Below are 26228 nucleotides of genomic sequence, written 5' to 3'. Positions count from 1 at the left end.
TATCACCTGCAAAGCCTTTGTCCGTGGGTTATCACCTGCAAAGCCTTTGTCCGTGGGTTACCACCTGCAAAGCCTTTGTCTGTGGGTTATCACCTGTAAGAGTTCCTTCCAAAGAATCATGCGTGGGCCAGGTTTGAGGCCTCTGGTTTCTTCACAAACTAGAAGACAGTCACTGGGTTAAAGAATGACAATTGAAGGACTTGGTATTTTTTGTTGGTGGGAGGGATAGGGTCATGCTGGGAATGACTGGTGCCTAGCTGTAGGTATGAAAGGTGAAGCCCCAGTAGCTGAGATAGACAGCTGGGTGAGTCATTTATGAAACATCAGTGATGGGTGATGGACATTCCATGTTGGCTTGAAGACACCTGCATTGATTACCATGGTGGTGGTGGGGTGTGTGTGTGTGTGTGTGTGTGTGTGTGTGTGTGTGTGAAGGTGGAGATGTCGGCTCAGTTTTAATAGACTCTGGTGAATGAGAAAGTGCCCAGGGTAGTTGTATATGCTGGAGATCAAAAGAGGATGAGAATAGCCCAGCCAAGTGGTGTTCGTCTCATTGCTCAGGGATCCAAGCAGGCTTCCAAAAGGCTATGGAGCTAAGGAACATGCTTGCTATCCACATGCCATTGTAGTTCAAAGCTTGTTTCTGAAGCCTGTTTTCAAGACCATGGTGTCAATAAGAGCAGAATAAGAGCATGGCATAGATGAGGTCATTTAAGTGGGTTTGTTTAGCATGGGACAGAACTTCTATAGTGCCATTTGAAGGACCCAGGAACACAGAAAAGCATTCTTTGAAAGCAGGCACAGAATAGAAGAAGGGGAGAACCAGGAGACTAGATGCCTGAAGGCCAAAGGAAGAGGCAGAGGTAAGGGGCCTAATGAGCTCAGCTTGGTCTCCCAAGGTACAAAGGCAACAGTTTATCCATCTATACCTTATTCATGTATCATGGATGGTAAGATGGGTGTGTAGGTAGACGGATGGATGAGAAGAGGAAAGAATAGGTGTAATTATGTATAAATAGATGGGTGGGTAGATAGGTGGATGGGTAAAAAGGTGGGTGGGTGGGTGGATGGATGGATGGATGGATGGTTGGATGGTTGGATGGGTGGGTGGATGGATGGGTGGGTGGATGGATGGGTGGGTGGATGGATGGGTGGGTGGATGGATGTGAAAATAAATATGTAGCTGCATAGATGTGTAATAGGTAGGTGCGTAGGTAGATGGATAGATGAGTAGATGGAATGCTATGTGGACAGGGGAATGGATAGGTGGATGGATTAAGAAGTTTATCCCAATATTACTTCATCCCTAATTTAATATAAATCCATAATATCCAAGGTCCCGAGCTGGCAGAGGCCTGAAAGACCACACTGCTATTTTAAGCTTCCAAGGTTTCCCTGCTGGATTCAAACTGTCTGTTCAGAAAGATCCAGAGTGAGAAGGAGACATTTCCTTCTTCCTCTGAAGAGCCAATCAGGAGGCTGTGGGGTTCATCAGATCATTGGATCCTCTATAAGAGTTGGAGTCACTTCCTAAATCAGACTCCATCAACTCTAGCACCATCAACTCATATGCTGCAAGTCCCTAGGGACACACCTGGGGCAGCCAGTGATCCACACTCACAGTGGTTTGGTTACAGGAATTCAAATTCCCATTCTCTTGCCTTGATGAGATGTGTGTGCACGCCTCTTGGGCCAAGGTTCTTCCTGAAGACCAGTTCCATGTCATGTATGAGTAGATGATATTTTTCTTCAATTAATATTGGGCAGAGTCATTGTAAAATCTTTCTTGAGTTTATAAAAAACGACATAAGAAACTTTCTTAAAGGGGATTTCTATAAAGAAGAGCATTTTGTGTGCTCATATTAACATGTATAAATGAGAGAGAGAGAGAGAGAGAGAGAGAGAGAGAGAGAGAGAAAGAGAGAAGTGAAGAATGATAGCCATCTAATGTCTAAAAGATTTCTGGACTTTGGGTCCTAACTATTCAAATGACTAATGCTAGCTGGATGGCAATTTTGTGTTTCCTAGGGTGAAGCATTTCAGTCCTCAGGAAGGACAAAAAAAAATAGATTTTACTCTCTCTATTCCATGTGCTTCTACCTGTTCAGATGTTTTGAAAGAATGTTTAAGATACCGTAGTTTTTGTAAAACATGCACACTTGTTTATTGAATGTTTAGGAACCCATTCCTGGTCCCTAAGCCAGCATCTAAGACACAGAGGTGCTAGCAATGTGATGGGTACATGGAATTGAACTTCGCTGACAAGTGATCAAATAAGAATATATCACAAGGAAACTGCTGGAAATGTTCTTGGGATTATGATTCCATAAAGGCCAATAGGTGGGCAGGATAACCTATCTGATGGTTATGCCTGAGAGAGCAAGGCCTTTACACTCTCCCTCCAAATTTCCCTCAAAAGGCACTTCTCAGAGAGGGGATGGGTCTTGTTTATTTCTAATGCTAGGATTTCCCATCAATTTCCTAATACCCATTTGTATTTTCTCCTCCTTATCTGGTTCATAACTACGCACAAAGCACACTGATGATGGATGGATGGATGAATGGATGGATGAGTGGATGGATGGATGAGTGGATGGATGGATGAGTGGATGGATGAAGGGTAAACAAAGTGGTGCATAAATGGATGGGTGAGAGAATATGTGGGTATAAGTATGGATAGACAGGTGAGTGGATGAACAGGTGGCAAGATGGATAGGAGGATGGATAAGTAAATGGATAGGTGGATGGATGGGTAGATGGAGACGTGGTTGGATAAGAGGATGGATTTATGCATCTGTGGATTCATGGATAAATGGGAGGACAAGTGGATTGATGGGTAGGTGAAGGGTGGGCCAATAGGTGGATGGATAGACAAGCAGATGGGTGGACAGATGAGCAGGTGAATGGATTGATGGGTGGCTAGCTGGGTGAGTAGATGGATATGTAGATGGGTGGATAGATGGAGGATGGGTATAGATCACTAGATGGATGGACAGGTAGATAGATGGCAGTTGAAAGTCACCTTTGACATTCTCCTGCCCTTAGTTTCAGCATGTCTATAACAGCTCAGAGAACACACTAGAAGAGACCTTGCCCCAATAGGAAGCTACCATCCACTCCTTTGGACACGAATTAAAGTGATACCAACTTCTCGGTCTAGAAAGGTTCAAGGTGAGAAGGAAACAGTTCATTACACAGATTCTGAGCAGCTTCAAAGAGCAGAGATCTATTTCCCTCTTTGGGTGATGCTGAAGCCCACTTCCGGAAGCCCCCTCCCTGCCACCACTCTCCATGTGTCCTCCTTCCTGAAACAGCATACCTAGCATGAGACACACGGAAGGTGCGTCTGCTCAGCTGCACGAGGCTGAAGTTCTAGACTCCACAACTGTCCTTGGTGGTCCCAGGTCTCATCACAATGACATTCAAACAAAGGCTCACACTCTTTTTCATGAGACCCACCACAGTGTGCAAAGACTCAAGTTAGAAGCTATGCTGGTGCCCAGATCCCAGGATTTCTCCTGTCAAAGCTGCTCCCTTCCCACCCCCTAGATCCCCCATCCCATCTCTCCCTTACATCCCTCACCCAGAAAATCAAGACCTTTTGCATCGGACCCTGTTAGAATATGTGGTGCTTGCCTCCCCTCCTTCTCTTCCTTGACACCTCCTCCACCTCATCTCAGCCAGCACTTGTGCAAATGACACTTGGAAATTCCACCTTCCCTGGCATGTCGGGATGGAAATGACTGGAAACCTGACAGTCTATCACTACCAGGGAGTGACAATTTAAAAAAAAAATTCCAGTTATGAGTGTAAGTTTAAAAATGTAACTAAAAGCCTTCATCAAAGTTTAAAGAGCTTCTTGCGCTTTTAGCATTTGCTTATTTTGATTTATTGACAATGACACACCTAGGAGCAGCCGTCTCTGTGAAGCGGTGAAGTAATGGACTTTGGTGGGAGAGAGGGAAGGGGGGGGTGGAAAGGAGACCGGGGGGGAATATGGAGACGGTACAGCTCACAGAAGAGAGGCCTCTGATTACAGCCCACTAATTTGTTATGCACTCTGGTAAATCAGCAGTGAATCACATGACAAATAAGGAGAAAAAATTAACAGCTGTCATGTTGTGATGTGTTAATTTCCTGACAGTCTCTGCGTTGAAGCCAATTACTGATTTAAGGGCAGAGAGAGAGAGCCCTGTTCAAGCTTCTAATTAGGCTTCTTCAAGACTAAAAGGATAAAAGCAAAAATAAGAGAAAGAGAATGAGGCAGGTAGCTGGGCTCCGTGAAGCTCACTTGCTTTTAAAGCCCCAGTTAAATAGCTTTAAGCTTAAGTGTGTTTAAGATAAGACTTTAGAAACATTTATTCGCTTTTATCCCTGACCCGATGGTTTAGGCTTTTGTGGAGTAATTGGAAGTTGAGCGGGCCCAGGGCTCTTGCTGCCCTCTTTCCAAGTGGTCCAGCCTCTCCGATGTAATCTGCTAATAATACCTTTGTTTAGTCATGTCAACAAGCATTCATCACGGAGGTAGACAAAGGGCGGCAGGCATCCCATCCGCCTCCTCCGTGGGGATCTGCAGCCAGCACATGGCCAGCATCTGAGCCGCCACTGCACTGTGTGACCGTGTGCGTCATGGAACTCAAAGGAGAGATCTGGGGTAAAGGAACACGGGGGGGGGGGGGGGGCTGAGAGCGCAGCTATGGGGGCAGGCTTCCCGCGGACTCAAGGGGAAGATTGATATGGAGATGATGACCTTGACTTCTGTCAGCCTTGTGTCTTACCTGATTCTACTTAACTTACATGCCCTCCTCATGGGCCCCAGGATGGCAGAATAAGAGATGTCTTTCCCTGGGGACTTGGATGTCTGTCGTGGCAAGAGTTAGAGGGAGTTGTCTGCTGGGAGGATAACCCGGGGCATTCTGGGTGCACTGGGGCTTCCTCAGAGTTACAAGCCGAAGACACTCCTCTGTGAGCCATGAGAAAAACAAGATTCAAGAGATCACATGCCTCGACTCTGGCAGGACAGATGGTTGGTTTTCAAGTTTTCCTCCCATTAAGACCAGTTCTCTTCCCCCATCCCCGTCCCCCTTCACAACAGCCCATGAATTGCCGCAATCCTTTGTAAGGCTCTTTGTGCTGCTCAAACTGGGGACTTGGAAGGCAGGAACCCCATGAATGGATGCCATGGTTCTTTGGGATAATTCTTCAGTGGGTCCTCTGGAAGGGTTTCCTCTCCACAGAGCCAGGAGTCGCTCAATGCCCACAGCTATTCCCTAGAGGCTGTGGGATAGCCACTGACATTCACTGCTTGTCTACAGTAAGAATAAGGACTGGGGGAGGGGGGGGTTAAAGGGAGGGAAAGAAGAAGGACTGATAGGGACCACTGAAGGATGCAATGGAGAGAGAGAGAGAGAGAGACAAGGGAAGGAGAGGGAGAGGAAGCAGAGAGGAATATAAAACAAGATAGATACAGAAAGGCTATTCTGTAGGTGACTATACAGATACCACCTCAGCTAGTGACTATGGCGTTTAGGACCATTGTCTTAACCTCCTGACACCACTTTCTTAATGTGTGAGATTTTCAGATGGGATCTTCCTGTGTTGATAAACTAAAAACTATCAAGGTGCACAGCCAGGTTCATGGATTCCAACGAGAAGGAAAATATGGCTCTTTCTCTATTAATCACCCTGCATCCTGAGTGTCCCTGTGTTTGGCATGGATTGAACTAGGCTAGATAACCAGCTGAGTTGAGAAGATCTTGGACCTGGGTTCTCGGTTCATCCTGAGCTAGGGAAATGCGCTCTCAGATACAGAAGAAAGAGCAGAGGGCATTTCCCAAGAAAATCAGAAGATGGTCCCTAAAGATGTCTTAAACCATCATCATGATCACAGGAGATGGGTAGATACAAAGGGTCGCTCAGCAGGGAGCTTCCAGTCAATCTGATGCACTCAAACATCCGTGAGATTTTCAATGTCTGCATATACTTGACTTTATCAAAAAAGCTATAGGCAGGGGAAGAGGAAAGAGTGAAGGGTGGAAGCAGAAACCAGGGAACAAAGTTTCTCTGCAGTTCCCTCCTTCCTCTCTCTGCATGAAAGACTGGAATTTAGATATACAGCAGGTCCTCATTCACTGTGGGCTTTTCTATCAACAGAGGCTATCACTGGGAAGGAAACAGACCCCTAGCCTGGGGGCCCCCAGCACAGTCCCTGGTGATGCAGCCCAGCTTAGGGACCCATGTCGTCCCTGCTGAGGTCACATCGACCCTCTGCCCCAGAAAACTGCTGCCTTCTGTTGCCCCGGTGTCTGGGTCTAGGGTAAATGCATCCTTACTACAATTAAAGAGGCACTCGTACATTGACCAGTGAGGGGAAAATGGGTCCCCAGGGCCTCAGCCTCCTCCCTGATGGCTTCCTCCTTTCAGGCAGGTAGACTGATTAAAAGGCTCCGATGGCTTATTTCATTAGGCGTCACCGTAGGTATTGCCCTGGACCAGAATCCTTCGTCATTGATTTTGTTGGTGACTGCAACCCTAAAGTTGATGGGATGGCTAAAAGGTAATTCACTTGCCCAGCTTGCTCAATCACAACCCATTATCAATTGGCTTGAAAGACGTCAGCACAGCAAACTGGGGAGAGTCTAAGCTTTTGGAGGAAGGTACCAGGATGAATAACACACGTGCACTTACTTGGTTAAGTGCTAACTTAGGATGTATTGATTCAGATAGCACCTCCATCACCACCAAGATAATCTATGCCCTGGGAGAGCACTGTGCTCCCTGTTGTCCTTGGGGGAGAAAAGGCCACTTCCAGGGTTGGTGGCTTATCCCTCGGCAATCTGTCTGAGCATAGTGCAGCCTTTATCCTCTTGGGTATATGAAACCAGTAAGTCCATGAGGACTTACTGTATAATGGAAGAGCAGGGCTCTCCCCCACTGCACCCCTGTGTGTATGTCTGTCTTTGTCTCATGTGAGTGTGTGTGTTTTCAGGTGTACACATGTGCGTGCATCTCTGTATGGATGTGTGTTTTATACCTGTGTGAACATCTATGTAGACACCAGAGGACCACCTCAGGTGTTATCTTCTTGAAAGCTAACCCCCTTTGAGTCAGGGTCTCCCACTGGCCCATAACTCACCCATTGGGCTAGTCTATTGGCCAGTGAGTCCCAGAAATTCTGCTGTCTCTGCCTTCCACACGCTAGGCTTACAAGTCTGTACCACTTGTAATGGCTGACATTTTGACTTGGACTCTAAGGCTCAGGCTCAGATGTTGAGAGGATTCATGAGTACTTCATTGAGTCAGTCCCTCAGTCCAAGGGTCTCCTCTCTCCATTCATAACTTTTCTCATTCATATGACCAGCAGCCAGTGTGTGTCTTGGTAAGGGGTACTATCACAGTGGTCTGGATAGCAGTTTTAAGATCCCCATAAGGTACAGAAACTCCATTCTTGTTTGTTTTCCTCTTTTCTTCCAATTTTGAGATGCGTAGTAGCTCAGGGTGACCTTGAACTCTCAACCCCATCTCTGCCTTCAATGTGCAGGGATACAGGTGTGCATTCCTCTCTTCCATCCAAAGCATGTCAAGGTATTTTCCCATTATCTTCTCCCTCCATAGATACCTGCAGACATATTTCTAGCCACAGAGTTAGGCAGCTGTGCTGTTTAAGAGAGGTCATTTTGTGACGTGTACGCGGCCTTATCAGCTCCCATCCTCCCTGTACCGTGGACTGTTATCGGACCCTCTGGAAAGTGTGCATGTTGGGGAAGCCAGCCTCCGTGAGAGGAGCTCATGGAGGACAAAGCTTTCAGATGATGGAGTGGCTGATGTTGAAAGACACAGCAAGAGAGCATGTCTCCTGAAAATGTTCTCTGTAAGATTGAACAGGAAGAGCAGGTCAAGGCAGGGACCCATAGCAAAAGGTGTCGGGAGATGTGCACTGCAAATGTAAGAGAAGGTACCTTGGTGTAAGGGCAGAGCAGCCTTTCCACAGATGTACGACTCCAGAAAGAACTCTGCCATCTACAGAGGAGGAAGCTGGGCCAATGGAGAGACAGCCCTTGGACTTGCCATCTGAGGTCTCTAGCCCTTCTTTGAAAGCAAAGTTATTTTGGGAGACTTGGGGGAAGATGCAAGGACTTGAATATCTAAGGGGGAACAAAGGCTGCAGGAGAATAACTCCCAAGTCCTCGAGGACTTGGAGAAATCTAGGACTTGGCTTAGCTCTGCAAGAGTTTTCACTCTCAAATTCTACCCATACCCATAGCAAATTTCGTCTGGAGACTGTCTCAGACACAGGAAATAGTTGTGGAAGAAGTAGGCATCGGAGACACTGCATTTTGTGTGACTTAGTTCTGTTTATGCTGGGTACAGAGATGAAGGCAGAGAGCCAAGGGCCCTGGTGTCACAAGGCCATCACTCTAGCTGCTTCCAAGGTTTGGTGTGATGTTTAAGTGCTGTTAGATTACAGAGTAAGCTCAGGATCAACTTGGAAATTCAGCAAGACTTGTCTCAAATTTTAAAAAACGTTTGAAGATGTGACTCAGTGGTAGAGCCCCCTGCCTAGAATCCCCCCCCCCAGTGAGGGGCTGAGAATGTGGCTCAGTGGCAGAGCACCTGCCTAGAATTTCCCAGTGAGGGACTGGGGGCATGGTTCAGTAGTGGAGGGCTTGTTCAGCATGTGTAAGGGCCCATGTTCGATTTTCAGTACAACAGCAACAAAAGTGAACCAATTCTAACTTGTAATGTGGAAAGGTTTTCCATGAGGGACCTGCTAGGGACTGTAGTTGAGTATCAGTAAGCCCCCAGAGTGATAATCAAAACCTTGTTTATGTTGGGAAATGTGTGTTCTCTCACAAAGGATGGCACAATTGCATCAGTTTCTCAAAGGAGAATGTGACCCTAAAATTATAATGTCTATTCTCTCCCATGTTCTTAATCAGACTCTATAGCTCCAACCCATGCTTTTCAAACCACCAAATCCAAGTTCTTTATCCATCAATAATTGCAATTTAGTTTGTTGTTGTTGTTGTTGTTTTTTAATGATAGAAGAGAAGTAACAAAACCAGGACTGCTGGTGTGGGCTGGTAAATTCTGGGCTCATAGGAGTCTAAGGAAGAATAATCGCAAGTTTGAGGCCTGACTGGATTTCAGAGTAAGTTAGAGACCAGCCTGATCGCCCAGTGAGACTATCTCAAAATTAAAAGTAAAAAGAGGGCTGGGGATGCAGCCTAGTGGCAAAGCATACATGAGGCCTGGAGTCCAATACCTAATACTGCAGAAATGAAAGAAATCTGCAAAACTCCCATGAGACCTGGAGTCCAGTGCCTACTACTACAGAAAAGAAAATCTGCACACTCTTAGGTCGCAGATTGATGGTTAGAGTCAGCTGAAGCCTGGCACATGCAGCAATCTTTAAAGCACTGGATGCAGACCACAGTCCCAAAGTGCCTTAGCTCAGGTTCTCATCTGTGAAATGGGTATAATAGTTCTCATTGCTGCTCTATGGGGATGTCAGGAAGATGGCAATGCACAACCCAGTTGACAAGGAGCTGTGCCTTTTTCCATAGTCGCGGTCCTGGGTTCTTTCTTTCCCAACTACATCTCAAGCATGGGTTGGGCCAGCCCATGCCAGGCAGCTGACGGAAGGCCTGTAACCCCAACCACCAGCTAGCTCTTCCCAGCATCCCTGTCTCGAGACCTTGACCTTTCATAAAAGCTCAAGGGTAGCAGGAGGAGGGGAGATTGTCTTTTAACTTAATAGGGAAAATAATTCGTGGGCTTATAATGAAATTGGACAAGCAGAACATAGCAAGTAAATACAATACAAACTATGTTGCAAGCCTCTAAGGTAACAGAAAATAACTAGTTTTAGTTGCCTTTTTAAAAAAATCTATTATGAAGAATGTCAAGCATTTGACAACAGAGTATTTAATAAAAAATACTATAATTTGTGTTTAAGTGATAGCAATAGATATTACATTTATTTTATTTCTATCCAAGGAGACAGGTTTGGGATTTCTTAAAGGAATTAGGAGACACAAAGTGAGGGGTTTAATGGGCCTGAGATGAGTGGGCTGTGGGCTGGGGTTCCCCGGGGCTTCCACATGGGGACAAAGTCAGCTGGAATAGGGGGGTGTGCCCAGCCCACGTCAGCTCTGTGAGAACTTACAAAGTGATACTGAGGAACATTGCAGGGAAAATACCAAAGGTCTGGCTAGTAGGGGTGGGGGCATTGTAGGTACCTTCACATATGGTCATTTCGATCCCTGGAAGGGGTCACTACCACTGTGTCCCGCGACATGTTCAGAGACGAGAGATCAAGACAGCGAAAGGCAGAAACAATGTGAATGCCCATCAGAGGGGAAGTTGGAAACATCACGTAGTATTTCTCTCCTAGAAGACCACCTTGCCAAGCTGGGCTGTGGAGAGACCTCCAACATGCAGAAAGGATGGAAAAATGCAAAGGAGGTTTGCATAGACTTAAACTCGTGTGCGCAGTCATAGAAAGCAGATGTCAGTGTTAGCGTGGATCCGGAAGATCAACAAAGATGGTAGCCAGTACAAGGGGACCAAGAAGGGATGTGAGAGGAACTGGAAAGTGACTGTGGTGGAGAGCTTGCCTAGAGCTCTCTGGGTTCCATTTGAATTGGTGAGGAGGGGGCAGTGGAAACAGGCTGAATTCAGCCAGCTCCTTCAAATAGCTCAGAATCCTTGACTTTTAAAGCTGTCTGTGGCAAGTGTTATTTACTTATTTATTTTTAAATGATCATTCAAGACTTAGATATTTGGCTTTTCTCTGTAGTCTCTCTCTCTCTCTCTCTCTCTCTCTCTCTGTGTGTGTGTGTGTGTGTGTATGTGTGCGTGTGTCCATGTGTGTGTGTGTGTGTGCCCGTGTGTGTGTTCCTCCAAATAATAAAACTGAAGAGTGCCTCAGATACCTCTGTAACTGGAGGACTCCCTGGGACTAGAGGGAATGTCTGGGCATAGAGTTGGCCACACACAAGGCCAGTCTTTAACTACATAATGGAAGTATATAACTCAAGTGAAGGTTGAGTTCAGATGTTTTGGAGATGCCAGGCTCTGCTGTTCTTACCTATGGGGATCAGTGGAGATCTGAGCAAATGTGGGCCAGCAGAGGGTTTTCCAGAGCCCTTGAATGTGATGGCCAGAGAGGGCTTGGGCAGAAGAAGGAAGTGCACTACATGATGGGAGTAGTGTGGATGCTGCAGGGAGACAGGGCAGTAAGGCCGGCTGGGGAAGGGAGAGGTGCACAGTCACCTCACTGAGCATGACTCGTGAGACACTGGAGTGTGGGTGCTGGCCTGAGGAAGGCCGGTGCCCCCTCAACAGGATCCCACATTTGCCTAAAGCCCAACACTATAACAGCAAAATGCCATCCCAGAACCCAGGCTTCAAGTTTTCATGAAAAGCTAAAACCTTCTATTTCAATGAGAACTCTCTCTCTCTTTCTCTCTCTAATAAACTGGTTCAAATGATTTGCACAACTGTTGAATATAATGCACAGATCTGAGGTTGTGCCGAGCTTCAAAGCATATGTCAAGTAGACTTGGTCTCAGAGACCTATTCAGGGTATAGCAGGAAGAGAACCCAAGGGAACCCCTGTGCAACTCCATCTGGGTCTCATGGCCACACGTCTACTCCCAAGTCACCTGATTCCAAGCAAGTCCTTTAAAGTCTCTGAGCCTCAGTTTCCTTTTGAGTCAAATGAGAATCCTTGGGCTCGTACCCTGGACCATGGGGAAGGTTAAGCAATAAGGCCTAACCAGAACAAAGCATGCAGCAAGATGCAAGGAGCTGCACACACTCAGAGAGTGCACAGGAAGGTTCTATCAACACAAGGTCAACAGGAAATCCACCCAGCAACTCATGCCTTCATTCTCAACACACCACTCTTCCCAAGAACTCCTCTTGTGTGGCCCAAGACAGACGATGCTAGCATTGGGACAACACTGAAAATGATGTCTCTATGGCCCCAGGATGTGAGCATAGGTGAGATGCTAACGCCCCTATGGCCCTGTGCCCATCTGTCACCAGGAAGGAACACTGGGAAAGGAGGCACCTCTTTGCCTCAGTTCTCACTGGGACTGTTTAACCTACAGTTGTTTGCAGCTGGCTGTGACCACTTTGGAGAAAGAATCAGAGAGATTGGCCTACTCTAAAGGAGACTCCCGTGGCAAGAGGCCTGTGAATTAAACTGTTACCACTTAACAATCAGCAAGGAAAATAGTGTCTGATTTGGAGTGTCCGAGGTATAACTCAGACCCTATTAGCTGCGCCTACCAGAGTGGAGCCTGAAGGGCAGAAAAATCTTACAAATTGAGATTTAATCCAAAGTCTTGGAACCAAGAACAATGGCCCTTACAGGGATATTAGCCATGTGCAGCAGGTTCTGACTACATGTATGTAAAAGTCTCTCCTAATTCAGTGTTCGAGAACATTCCAGCATCCAAACACTACAGTCACCTCTGTAATCCCTGTGTATCATGGGCTGAGGGCTCTTCTATCACCCCAGCAAGCAGCAGGACCTTCCGTGTGTCTGTCTGCTATGCTTAGGTCAGGAAAGGATCAAACAAACACACAGGCAGACAGGCCCCCGGCCCTCACCCACCCTCCCCAGGCTCTGCTCAGGTAGCCCGTGGCACAGCCTGAACAATTCATAATCTTGGCACCTGGGTGGTAGGTTCCGCCTAGTCTCCAGTCCCATAAATTAATCCCCTAATACATAATTAACTAGAAGTTGAAAGGTGAAGTTGAACTTGACCAATTTACTCTTCTGAAGCTGGTTCAGTTCGGATCATGTGATTTTAATTCTTTCCGTGTGACCAGGTGACGGGGAAGGAGGAAGGGGAGAGGAAAATGCACAGATTAATTTCGTTTCTTAACCTCCCTAATGCGCCTGCTTGCTTGCATCGTGTTGCAGACAGCAGATCATCACATGATTTATGGGACTGACCGCTGCCTGCATCTCTCAGGCTAATGACACACACACTGGAGTCATTGATTTGTATGAGTAGCCCCCACTCTTCATTTATCACAATTTAATGTAAGAGTTTGCAATGCAGAAAAAAATCCACATGGGAAACAGGGACCTATAGGCCCAGCCACTAACCAGTTATGAATCATTTGCTGCCTTTAATATATAGACTATTCTATTCTAGAAAATGCCCCCTAAGGTCATAGTCTTCTCCTGAACATCCCGACAATTAAAGTCCCCAAGAAGCTGTTTTAAGATGCATGACCCACCAGCACCTTTGTTAGCTCACACTCTCTTGTAATGTGTGCTATTGATTTGCATCTGAACTCTCCGGAACCCTTCCTAAGCCATAACCCAGGGAAGTTTCAGAGACTGGGGCTGGCTATGTAGCTCCTGGGATGGACAGGTCAGCCAGGTCACATGTGGGGATAGGACATGACCCCTTCTCCCCACAAGCACTGTGGGCAAGCCAGACGTTACCTGTATCCCTGAGGATCAGAGCTACCCACACACCCTCAGATTAAGAATAATTCAACACAGGACCTTTTCTATCTGATTTTAAAAGGTGCCAACAAAGAATAATTTGTAAGATCTGGAAAAGAAACTAAAGATGCGTCGAATAGTAACACTGAGTGCATCTTGGACTTCCCCTGGAGTGACACCCTCAGGTCATGGGCAGCCTGATCCATCTCTTAGGAGGGACACATTTATTACATGTTATAGGAAAGAAACATTTCATTTTGGCCACACAGGACTTAGTCCTTATGTAGCTATAACAAACATCAGAGACTACGAAGTCCATGATCAGATAGGTGTGTCAGTGACACCCTTCTTGCTAGTGGGGACGTTCTGAAAAATATTTAGGGACCCAGGGCATCACAAAGTGAAAAGAACAACCACAGACAGTCATGTTGGCTTTTATATGCGTCCATGAATGGGCAATTCCATTCTTGAGGGTGGCATGTACTCATGACCTCAGAACCTCAGCCCTTCAAAGGGCCCAGCTTGTCCCACCTGAACCAAGCTCCTTACCTCCCATTGGGGACTGTACTGTAGTGTGAAGCTTTGTATCTGACCCGCAGCACACTTTTCCATCGTCACGTGGAAAGCAATCTTTGAAAAGATAAAATACAAACCTTCAAAGAAGCTTACATACGCAGGAATGTTGAGCATGTCTCAGGGCAGCTTGATGATGGAGGAGTGGCCCTGGGCCTGGGGCGTTTCAGCGGGAGAAAGTTTGGCAGCACAGTTCCTAATAAGCAGATCACAGACCTGTTGAACAAAGAGGACACTTTGGAGCCAGAGGAATCAGGACCCAGGATCCCAGAGAAAGCGAGGTTCAGCTCTAGCTGCAAAACAATAGGTCCAAAACAACAGGGGACATCCTATTGTGGATGGGAGAAATCTCAGAAGGCCTCAACAGAAGTAGTCTTCTCCAGGGAAGAACACACCAATGGTTAGCCCAGAGAGCCTACATATCAGTAGCATTATACAGAAAGAGTGGCTTATATATTTAGGTGTGTGTGTGTGTGTGTGTGTAGCAACAATTACTGATAAAAGAGGCCATGAATTTGAAAGAGAGCAAAGAGGAATATATGAGAGGGCTTGGAGAGAGGAAAAGGAAAGTAGATTTGGTATAATTACATTAATCTCGGAGAAGTAAGACGGTAGGTCGAGAGTGGTCCTGCCTCCTGATTGTTTTACAGAAAAGTATGAAATCCTTTCTTTGACATGGGAAGAATGTCCATGGACATCAACTTAAAGAGGGAAGAGTGATATTGGTTCACGATTTCCCAGTGCTCATAAAGCCCATGGTCACAGGGCTCTGTGTTTGCACTGCGGCAAAGAGTTGTGTTGGTGGAACAAGCTGCCCACCCTAAGGTAGCGGGAAGCAGAGAGATGGGGAGAATGGGTTCGAGATAAGTCCTACGCTTCCAAGGCACCCCAACCATGACCTTCTTCCAGCCGGGCCCCATGTCCTACTTTCTACCACCTACCTGAAATGATTCATCAGGGGATTGACCCACCTATGACATCAGAGCCATCATGAACCATTTGCTTCCCCAAAGCCAGCATGTGCAACCAAACCAACATGGGAGTCTTTGGGGGACACTTCCGATGCAAACCATAAAATAATCTTTGTTTCACTGTGACAGAAAGAACACAGCTGAGACCAAACTAACTGCCAGTATTGGGACACTAGTCATTGACTGGTCCCACCTGGCTAATGAGCACACATGAACCACATAGTCTGCCAAAACCTGCACTTCCCTAGGGTGAGAACATTGCCAGAGCCAGGAGGAATATACATGCTGCAGATCAAGGAAATCTCTGGAAGGGGCAATGGAACCCTGACCAGCAACGAGGGTTTCCATGCACCCATTATGGCTTAGACATAGGTTTCAGTATCTAGTTTAAGAATCTCAAATTGCAAGTCCTAGATGTGGGGTAAGGGGGAATTGCTTTCTGTTCACCATATATATATATATATATATATATATATATATATATATATATATATATAATGTATAAAGTAATGGGTGCAGAATCTCTTATGATAGGGTCATAAACTCTGGAGACCTACCATACGACAGGGTACCTGTTAATTATGTATTCTGCACTGGAAATCTGTTGAGTGGAGCTTTTTATGCCTCCTGTAGTAGGGGTGAGGGAGAGGAGAAAGGAGACAGGGCAGGGAGACACAAGGAGGGAGATAGGGGAAGGAAAGAGGGGGTGAAGGGGAGCCAGAGAAGAGAGAGAGAGGGAGACAGGGGAGAGAAGGGAGTGGGAAGAGGGGAGAATGGAAGGATTCCATGTTGTGGTTTGATCTGGAACATCCTCAAAAACTCACAGGTTAGAGGCCAAAATAAACTTTTTTTCCCATCTAAAGCAATCACCTCTGGTACCCAGCCACAGAAGTGGCCTTTCAGGGCCTCTTTACAGGGAGGAACACATTGCATGGCCTCAGAGGCTCTCTGGAACTTGAAAACAAGGCTCTATACGCCCTTCAGTGCTGTGGCTTTCATGCCTTCAAAACCAGCACCACTGGAATGGCTCAGTCCTGCTGCTAGCTGCTTTTGTAAGGAGACATGATGACGTCATGTGGTGTGGGGCACGGGCACCTCTCTGCTGACACCTGGCAGGAGAGGCTTGCTGTATTTGCACTGAATCCAGACTCGGTACATGGTCAGCTGTTTGCCTCGGTTCACCTGCAAGCGGCGATCCACCAGGTTCTGCACCTTTTCCAGACTCGCAGCGGTGAAGAGTGCGTGCAGCTCATCTTGTGTGAAGAAGTAAACTCTGGTGCCATCACCTCTCACATAGAAATTTCCAGAGAGACATTGACCTTTTTTAACTCGAAGCTGAGCCATGTTATAGCGGCCATAGTCTCGAAGAAGCATCACCCCTCCAGGCTTCAGGAGCTGGCTGAGCCTGCTGATAACCTTCTGCATCTTGTCTGGAACGATTGCTGAGAGGACAAATATAAGGACGACGACATCAAGACTGCCCTCGGGCATTGGGTAACTTTGATCTTCATCGCACAGATCATGAACAAAGGCAAAACATCGAGAAGGATCATATTCTGAATTTGTCTTGACCACTTCAATAGCCGTGGCAGAAAAATCACAACAGTAAACAAAGAGGTTTGGGTTGTTGTTAGTCTGTAGAATTGGGAAGGCTGTGTTTCCTACACCACACCCAACCTCAAGGATTCGGTAGGTGGCCGAGGACCCAGGAAATCCATCACCACAGATTTCTAGGTGACTGAGCTCCCGAGTCACAGTCTCTTCCACAGGAGGCCCCTGAGTGTCACATCCACGGCTGGTCCAAGAACACCCGTGCCGCTCTGTGGTTAAGCCAGGGCCGTCCTCACCGCTTCTGTCTTTAGAGACCTCACTCTTCTCGCTGTCCAGGGGTAAGTCCATCAGGGGATTGTGACTGGGTGACAGTTCAGGGAATTCGGTAAAAAGCCAGTGTCGATCCTTGAAAAATCCATTTTCATGAATTTTGTAGAAGTCATTCCAGTATTTATGGGCATTGACTTCATAATCAACTTGCTTCTCTGGGCACACCCGCTGGGAACTGTTCTCCTGCACTTTCCTCTCCGCCGCTGCGGCCTGCTCCTCTGACCACTCCACATTGTCCCATGCATTGTAGTGGAAGATGCGCGCCTGATCGCTCAGGAACCGGTTCCCGAACTGCTGTCTTTCCTGTCCTGGGTCTCCATCATGCCTTCAGGGGTGGAGGCCGCCATGACACCGGAGACGGCTATTTCTTTAACTTGTGTGTTGTGTGTGTGTATGGTGTGTGTGTGTGTACCATGTGTATTCAGTGCTGAGAGAGGCCAGAAGAGGGCGTTGGATGCCCCAAAACTGGAGTTTCAAACGGGGATGAACTGCCAAGTGGGTGCTGGGAATCAAACCAAAGTCCTCTATAAGGGCAGCCAGTGATGGGAGGCGATGGAGGGGAGGAGGCAGAAATCTTTAATAAATAAATAAATAAAAGCTTTATCAGTATAAAAAAAAAGAAAAACAAATAATTTTAATAATGTATAATAGGCAGGCAGATCTCTGTGAGTTCGAGGCCAGCCTGGTCTACAAGAGCTAGTTCCAGGACAGGAACCAAAAGCTACGGAGAAACCCTGTCTCGAAAAATAAAAAAAAATAAAAAAAAATTGTATTTTTATTTTATACATTGCAATAAAAATTAAGCTTACAATATGAAATCTCTGAGGAAGTGAGTATATGTTTATTAATTCTACCATGTTTATCAATGCATACTATTTTCCTCATTCAAATATGTTTTTTCTTTTTGTGATATAATAGGTATTTGTAATAAAGGTACTGACATTTCTAAAAGCATAACTGAATCAAAGACTTATATGACCAAGCTGCTTAGAGTCACTTCCCTCTATCTTTTCTTAGACACCTGCTATACCATTATAGTCCTTTTGAACTAATTGCTGAAGAAAATAACAAGCTTAAAAATATGAAATTCAGGCTATATCATATCAAAAACAGTGATCAAGCTCTCAAAGTAGTTGAAAAGGATGTAGAAGTGCTGTCCAGAAAATAAAGGAAACACAGGCGGGGCGGGGCACTGAGAGATATAGCCATTTTTAATTTAGGCATAATCATTGAGCCATCATTCCGGGTCATAGGCTTTCCTAAATGATGCTAATTCCTTTCACAATTTTTTGTTGTTGTTTTTATGTTTTTTTCTTTTTTTTTCTTTTTTTTTTTTTTTTTTTTTTTGGTTTTTCGAGACAGGGTTTCTCTGTAGCTTTGGTGCCTGTCCCGGAACTAGCTCTTGTAGACCAGGCTGGCCTCGAACTCCCAGAGATTCCTTTCACAATTTTAACTGGCTTCTACACATCCAACACTGTCTTCATCTTCCAACCTGCTCAGGAGCAAGGAACAGGGACAAAGGAGAGCCAGGTTAGAACCTGGTTAGAGACATCTACAAGTGAAGGGAGTGAAAGCCAGACCTGAGACACGGGACAGAGACACGAGATTTAGATGACATCAGGTTTCCACAGGGGGCAGTGTATCGCTTTACACCCTCCACTTAGTCCTGGGGGTCTCTGTTAAAGGAGAGTCAGCTCAGTCTGAGCCAGGCAGCAAGAAGAGTCTGCCTTCTCCTCACAGATACTGCTTTACCCTTACGTGACTTTGCTGTCGCGCCTTTCTGGTCGTTTAGGGCGCACTTGTGCGTGTGAGAAAGAGAACGCAGTGGATGGTGTGAAATGCCAGGGAGTGGTGAGTGAGTCCAGAGATGAGGCGAGCATGATGAGGGAGACCTGAGTGAAGGAGGCCAGAGCCATAGTGCCGCCCAGCAGTCAGGTGAACTTTATCCAACTCAGGTCGTGTTTTGCAAATTTCATCATAACCTACTCCAAAGCAGGGGCTACTGGGCAAAATGATGGCAAGGACAACATGCTAGCATCCTGGCAGCAGGGAGACAACCAGATGCTCCAGGATGTGACCAGCACCCTAGCTTTCTCAGGTCCCCCCAAAGATGATCGATGCCCCACAAATCAGCAGTAAACAGTCGCAAGAACTGGTGTCCTCATTTCCCTCACCTGCCACTCCTAACTCTTCACCTTTTTAATAAATAAAACGGGGAAATGCTAGCATCCAGGGACACCTAGACCCACCCCTTGAGGACCTAGCAGAGTGCATCACCTATGCATGCATGGCAGGAAGTACCCTGGCTCTGTACACAGGCACAAAAAGACCCCTTTAAGAGACAAGTTCTGCCCACTCCTGCTCTTCCTCAACCTTTTTCCCAGTGATCCTCTGAAGAGGCACTCCCTGTGTGATCCCAGGAGTACTCTCCTGCAGAGTATGTGGGGGGCGCAATGCATTTCCTGTCCCCAAGCACCATCAGCTTTGACACTGTGTACAGTCAGGTATTAGGGTCCATTCCAATGACCATGCTCCATCACCAGCAGGGCCTGTTTTGAACATAACACCAAGCCTGTAGGACTCCAGATTGGCCCAGATAATGAAACTCTGGATCTCCTCCTGCCTTCTCCAACCATTTGTGGGTAATGAAGCACTAGGGGACTCTTCAACTTCTTTTGAGCCCAGGCTAGAAATACAGCCCATTCTCAGGACCTCAAAGACCTCATTCTTCCAGCTCCCCTCGCTTCACATGTTACTGCTGCCAATTGACTGTCCTCTGCTCTGACGCCATCTATCCCTTGATCTCCAATCTCTGGAATCTGTGCCCTCCAGCCCAGGCTTCTGGGTTCATAAGTAAGACGTAAGTAAGACCTTCATCTTCTTTCTGCTGCTCTGTTTCTGCCCTAAACCTGGCCCATCAAAACCAGATAAAGGAAAGAGAGGGAATCCTTGAACCCATGGTCCTCTTGTCTCTGTTCCCTGAGTGATAGAATTAGAAATATTCCCCACGATAATAGAGTACCAGCCACATTTTGTGTGGACTGTTCCTCAATCTGGCTTTTTCTGTTATATTTTTTTGTTTTGCGTTGCTTTGCTTTGTTTGAGACAGAGTTTGTCTGTATAACAGCCCGAGCTGTCCTGGAACTAGCTCTAGAGACCAGGCTGGCCTCAAAGTCACAGAAATCCACTTGCCTCTGCCTCCCAATTGCTGGGGTAAAAGGCGTGCACCACCACCACCTGGCCCTTTTCTGCCATATTGTAATGCTTATGTTGAGGTCTTAGAAGGCAAACATACTTCTCATCATAGCCTATGAAGAGGAAAATGGCAAGAAATAACATCACTGGTGAAGTTAACTTTGACATGAACAAGTAGGATGTCTCCTGGATAATGGAAGACTTTGGGGACACCCAGTTTTCCTCCATCTTGGGCCTAATGACTTCTCATTCTATTGGATTTCTTCTTCTTCTCCTTCCCCTTCCCCTCCTCCTCCTCCTCCTCTGCTTCCCCTCTCCCTCCCCCTCCTCCTCCTTCTTTTCTTCTTCTTCTTCTTCTTCTTCTTCTTCTTCTTCTTCTTCTTCTTCTCCTTCTCCTTCTCCTTCTCCTTCTCCTTCTTCCTATTCACATTGTGCATTTGTGGGAAGTTGAGCTGCCTGGGTATAAACCATGCCCCCTCACTTACTAACTGTGTCTGTAGGAAAATAATTTATGGCCCCATTAACCCTCAGATTCCTAATCTATAAAATGAGTACAAAACTAAACAGTCTCAAGGTATTGCTTTGAGGAACAGGAACTAAATGAAATAGAATCATCCTGTGTGTCTGTGATTAGGTGGTTCCAGAGCACCCAGGAGATACTAAAATCTATAGATGCTCATATTGCTTACAAGACACCATTATACATACCTCACTTGCATAAGCTGTATGCATTAAATAATCTCTTGAGTATTTAGAAGGTCCAATATAATGTACCTGCTGTATAAATATTGTTTATTGAATAGCAAGAACTCTGTTTTTGACCCAAGGTTGGTCGAGCTCAAGATAAGACTATAGACTGTCAGCAATGTATTTGGGCTGAAAAAGTATTCGAAAATATTAAAACTTCATTTTGATGGGGTACACCTGTAATTCCATCACCCAGAGAGAAGGGGTAGGAAGATCATGGGTTCAAAGCTACACAGTGAAACTCCATTCTGTAAACCAAGGGTAGGAAATGTAATTCAGTGGTATAGTGTTTGCCTAGCATGCACGAGGTCTTGGGTTTTGGTTTCAGAATAGGAAAATTAAATCATATCACTCAAAAGAACTAATGTATCCAAAGTGTTTTCTTATATGGCATTTAACTTTTGATCACCAGTGATGTCCTTTATGCCACTGTTCCTTTCACTGGCTGTGACAAAAAGGGTGTTTGCCTTTTATAATTTCAACATAATTATTACAATGTACGAGAAAAAAAAAATCAAGCTGAGGAGCAGTCCATGCAAAATTTGACCAGTATTCTGCAAGAATGCAAGGCAATGACAACAAGCAAAACAGAAAATGTTGCGACATTATCATGGATCAGAGGAACCTAAGGAGACATGACAACTCAAGACGAATGTGAGCTCTTAGACTAAACCCCGTGACGGGGGGGGGGGGGGGCGGAGGGGAGGGGAGGAGATTGACGTAAAGCCTGTGAAAAATAAGGTGTGATGTTTAGCAAATGATGCTTCGATGTTCACTTAATGATTTTGACAAATGTAAAGTAGCTATGTAAAACTTTGACATTAGAGAAAAGAGAAAAAGGCACATAGGAAATGTTAGTGATGTCTTTCAACTCTTCTGTAAACCCAACGTTGTTCCAAAAATAATCCTTTGTAAAAGGAAAGGATGTAAAGTGCTTCACCACATAAGCACTGATGAAAGGAGAGCTGGAGTGGTTGGGTTAGGACCTGATAAACCCACTTAAGTAAGAGGTATATGAGATGAGTTTGTCAAGGAAACATGGCATACATATCTAGACACACATTCACTTGATAACACAGCAAAGGCCTGAGGATGCAGGGCATGCTGGTAGCACATGCTAGGCCCTGGGCTCCATCCCCAGTATAGCAAGTAGCACTAATAATAATACAGCTTTAAGAAACATCAAAAGAGGGGCAAAAAGAACCCAAAAGAGAGTGGGGAAAAGAATAGCTATTGATGGAGATTTAAGCATCATGTAAAAGTCATCAATATCTGCCAAAAGGATCAAAAATGTCAATAAAAACATAGAATCCTTTGATATTCCATGCAGCAGTGTGCCCACCCGATAGTCTCTGAGTAGCAGAGAGAATTTGTCTCCATTCTCTTCTCAGGTTCACATTCGTGGATGTCACAATTAGCAGCTAAAGTATCACACTGGAATTTAAATAGATCATAGAAGTCTTCATCCAGTTAGCTAGGTTTTTTTTTTCTTTCAAAAGTTTAAGAATTATAAATTCAGTTTCCTCAGTAAAAAGCTGTTTTTTCCTCCTCCTCTTTCTCCTTTTCGTCTTCCTCTTCTTCACTTCCCTCCTTCTTATTTTTCTGTTGGGGAAAGAACCCAGGGCAGCAAGAGTGCCAGCGAAACACTCTGCCACAGAACTAAACCTTCACCCCATCTGCTTCTCATCTGAGACCCGGACAAGTGTTTCCTGAGATTCGGCAATCAACCAGAAGTTAATATTTAGTGGCATGCAAAAAGCAACCAAAATGGTAGAAAGATATTTTTGTGTGTCTATGTTAGTTGTTCACCAAAAGAACCCATATTCCAAGTCATAAAACAGGAATTAAAGGATGAAAAATACTAATTAAAAATGTAAGATAATTAAAACCATAAGAAGAATGTCTTCTATCTGTCATGAAACAAATCTCAATGGAAATATAAATGTCTTTAGGAAAATCCACGAATATTTGAAAATTAAACAATAGACCCCTAAATATTTTCAGAAAAAAAGATGCTTCAAGAGAAATGAGCAACAACAGCAATAACAATGTCATAGAAATACTAACCAAATAAAAAGAAAACATCCAAATGAGTGAGCTGTACCCAGAGCAGTGAATACTGAAATATTCTGGCACAAACAGCTTGTATTAGAAAAGAAAACACTGAAATAAATGGCTTCATCTTTTACTGGAAGAAATTAAAAAGAATAAATGAAATGAAGACTTGGAAAAAATAAAACAGGATCAGACATCAATGAAATAGAAAAGAGAGGAGCAGCTAAAGAAACTTAAAAACAAAATGTGATTCTTTGAAGGCTCAACACAGAAAATTCGAGACAGAATAGTTAGGAATAAAAAGCACACACAGAATTTCCAGTCCTGAGTGTGCAGGAGCTATCACTACACACCCTACAGACACAAAGAAGAGAATAGGCATGCTATAAATATGTTTTGTAGATACATTTTTAAAATCTTAAAAATAAACAAATGTCTTGAATGGTTTTACTTACTCAAGTCAATTCAAGAAAAAGAAACAGCTAGAGTTGGGGTTCATTTCTGTGCTAGATGGCTGGATGAGCAGGTGTGTGTGATGCCTTGGGCTCCATCCTCAACACAGAAAAGAGGAAACGGAAGAAGAGGAGAACCATGAGGAAGAAGAAAAGAGTCAGGCCTTTACTGATGAAATTAAATTCTTAATTCACAAGTTCCTGACATAAACAGCCTAGCTGTTTGCTTGAATGAAGGATTTCATAATTTACTTGTTGAATAGCCAGTATCAATTGTACATAAAGACTCCAGAAAATACAAGATGAGAAATATATTCATATTTATCTGATTAATATTGACCTGATATCAAAGGTAGAAAACATATCACTGCAAAGAATAGCTGTGTACTAATGTACCCCATGGGTATAAAAATATTCCATAAGGCCAGGTACAGTGGAGCGCTCCTACAACCCCAGCATTTTGAAGGGCTGAGGCAAGACTATAGGGGTTCAAAGACCAGTTTGGGATCCTATTTCTAAACAAGAACAAACCTTCTAGACATGATTTTTACAAAGCCAGTCCGTCAAAATACATACATAACAATGTTTCATTCCTTAGTGTGCTTGTTCAACAACTGATAGACTAATCTAACAGTCAAAAATTAATTACTGCTATTCACCTTCATTAGGAAACTGAAATAAGAAAATAAAGACATGCCAGCACTGCTGTGATACTGGTTTTGAAATGTGCTCTTGTCTCAAGATGGATGATTCAGGAAGGAACTATTTGAATGGTACAAACTGAATATGCACAATTTTGACAAATGCAACACCAACCTAGAACTTGCTTTTTGGTGCATTAAGAGGTGTGGCAACACACATAGCCCACAGCCGCGCATCCCAATCAGCCCCAGGCAGTTTCAGCCTAGCACCATGTACTTCTCACCTTCCTCCACCTCACTCTTCACATGAATTCACGAGCTGCAGCCTGCCCGATAGGCCCTTCCACAGAGAAACTCTGCATTTCCAGGAAAAATTCATAGCATGTGTATTGTAGTCATCTTGCCTTTCCTAACCATAGGATGGATGTACATAAACCAGGCTGCTGTTTTATTAGCTCTCTCTCTCTCGCTTGCTCTGTGTGTGTGTGTGTGTGCACGTGTGTGTGTATGTGTGTGTGTGCATGCACGTGTGTGTATGTGTGTGTGCATGTGTGTGTGCACGTGTGTGTGCGCGTGTGTGTGTGCATGTGTGTGTGTGCGTGTGTGTGTGTGTGCACGTGTGAGTATGTGTGTGTGTGCGTGTGTGTGTTTGTGTGTGACCAATACAGTTTTTGTCTGTTGTGCTCTCACCCCAACTTTTCTATAAGCACTGAGGTTTTCCTCGCAAGATTTAAAATAGCATCGTGCTTTTCAGGAATGTGCACCCTGTTATAGCAGAACTAATTGCAATCATCTTAATAGACACAGAAAAAGTATTGGACAAAATTCAGCACCAATTCAAGACAAGAAACTCTCAGCAAAGGCGGAATACAGATGGTGCCTGACTTACTATGTTTCAACTTATAAATTTTTGACTTCAGGATGGTGTGAAATTGACATGGATTCAGTGGAAACTGTACTTTGAATTTTGAATTTTAATCCTTTCCCAAGCTAGGGACATGCTGTGACACTCTCTAGTGATGCTAGGTAGTAACAGCAAGCTCTCAGTCAGCAGGTGGTCGCGGGATAAACAACTGATGCTCTGTAGTGCACCGCCTTGCTAAACCAGGGGATTTGATAGGTTAATCTAGTCGCCTCATTTCCCCCTTACAACATTACCCACTACCAAACACGGATCTGGATGCAACCCCATCAGAAATAGAGGGAAGAGCCATATCTGTGAAAGGGGACTTCCTGGACTAGATTAATGATGCCAAGGAAGAAAATGTTCCTCGTGTCATATCTCGTTGCAGAATATCAAAATGTCTCTCTTAAAATGGGAAAGAGTCAAAAGCGTATGACCTACTATCTCCATTACAGTTTGTAATAGAGCTCCCCTCTAGTACAGTAAGGCAAAATACAAACATACCACACACACACACACATGTACATATACACACATATGTGTACAAATGGTACATAACAAATATGCCAATCTAGGAAGACAATCCAAATAATATACCAAAATCAGAATTAATAAATGAATTTGGGGAGACTGTCAAAATAAAATACATAACAAAGACTTTGAAAGGCTTAGGAACAGAACTTTTTAAATAATAGTTAGGCATGGCAGCACTTACTTTAATTTCAATACTTAGGAGTTTTAGGCAGAAGGATCACAAGTTCAAGGTCAACATGAACTACATAGTGAGCTCTAGCCCAGCCTGGGCTACACAGGGAGACCCTCTCTTAAAAACAAGCTCGTGTTGTAATGTGTTAAAGTCTGTGGGCTGGGGATGTGGCTCTGTTGCGAGACTGCCTTCCTAGGATGTCTGGAGTCTTGGGTTCGATCTCTGCTCCACTTATTGGCAGATGTGGTGACGCACGCCCGGAAGCCCTGCACTCTGCAGCTGGAGCCAGGAGGTTCAGAAGGTCAAGGTTTTAGTTGCACAGCGAGTTTCCACTCAGCCCCGGCTGCATGAGATCTTGTTTCAAATAGATACATAACTTTTGTTTCTAATAGTGTAATCAAAATAGTATTTGACGATGAATGAATGAAGCAGAATACTAAAAGTATGAAAAGTAAAACTTATTGCCAAGATAAGGCAGGAAAATGGCCCCGAGCACTGCTGTATTGAAAGATGGAACACTCAATAGTATGAGCATTTAACTGTCTCAAATTAATCTATAGACTTAACATCTCAGGCAAAATCCCTTAAGAGTTTTGATAAACTGAGTCTAAATGTGATATGGAAAT

At 44.8% G+C, this 26228-nt stretch overlaps 1 protein-coding gene across 1 annotated transcript; it reads right to left on the bottom strand.

Moving 5' to 3' along the window:
• Positions 1–16092: 16092 nt before the first annotated feature.
• Positions 16093–17249, bottom strand: LOC121443224 (tRNA N(3)-methylcytidine methyltransferase METTL2-like). The gene is given in 2 exon segments (XM_041644900.1): positions 16093–17204; positions 17207–17249. Coding segments are annotated over 2 exon segments (1155 nt in total).
• Positions 17250–26228: the final 8979 nt, after the last annotated feature.

This window comes from Microtus oregoni, unplaced genomic scaffold (assembly GCF_018167655.1).
Source record: "Microtus oregoni isolate MIOR12 unplaced genomic scaffold, Mior012 000102F_ref0000329, whole genome shotgun sequence".
NCBI classification, from domain to species: Eukaryota; Metazoa; Chordata; class Mammalia; order Rodentia; family Cricetidae; genus Microtus; species Microtus oregoni.
The sequence above is the reverse complement of the archived record's forward strand: the minus strand, read 5'-3'. Positions and strand labels throughout refer to the sequence as shown.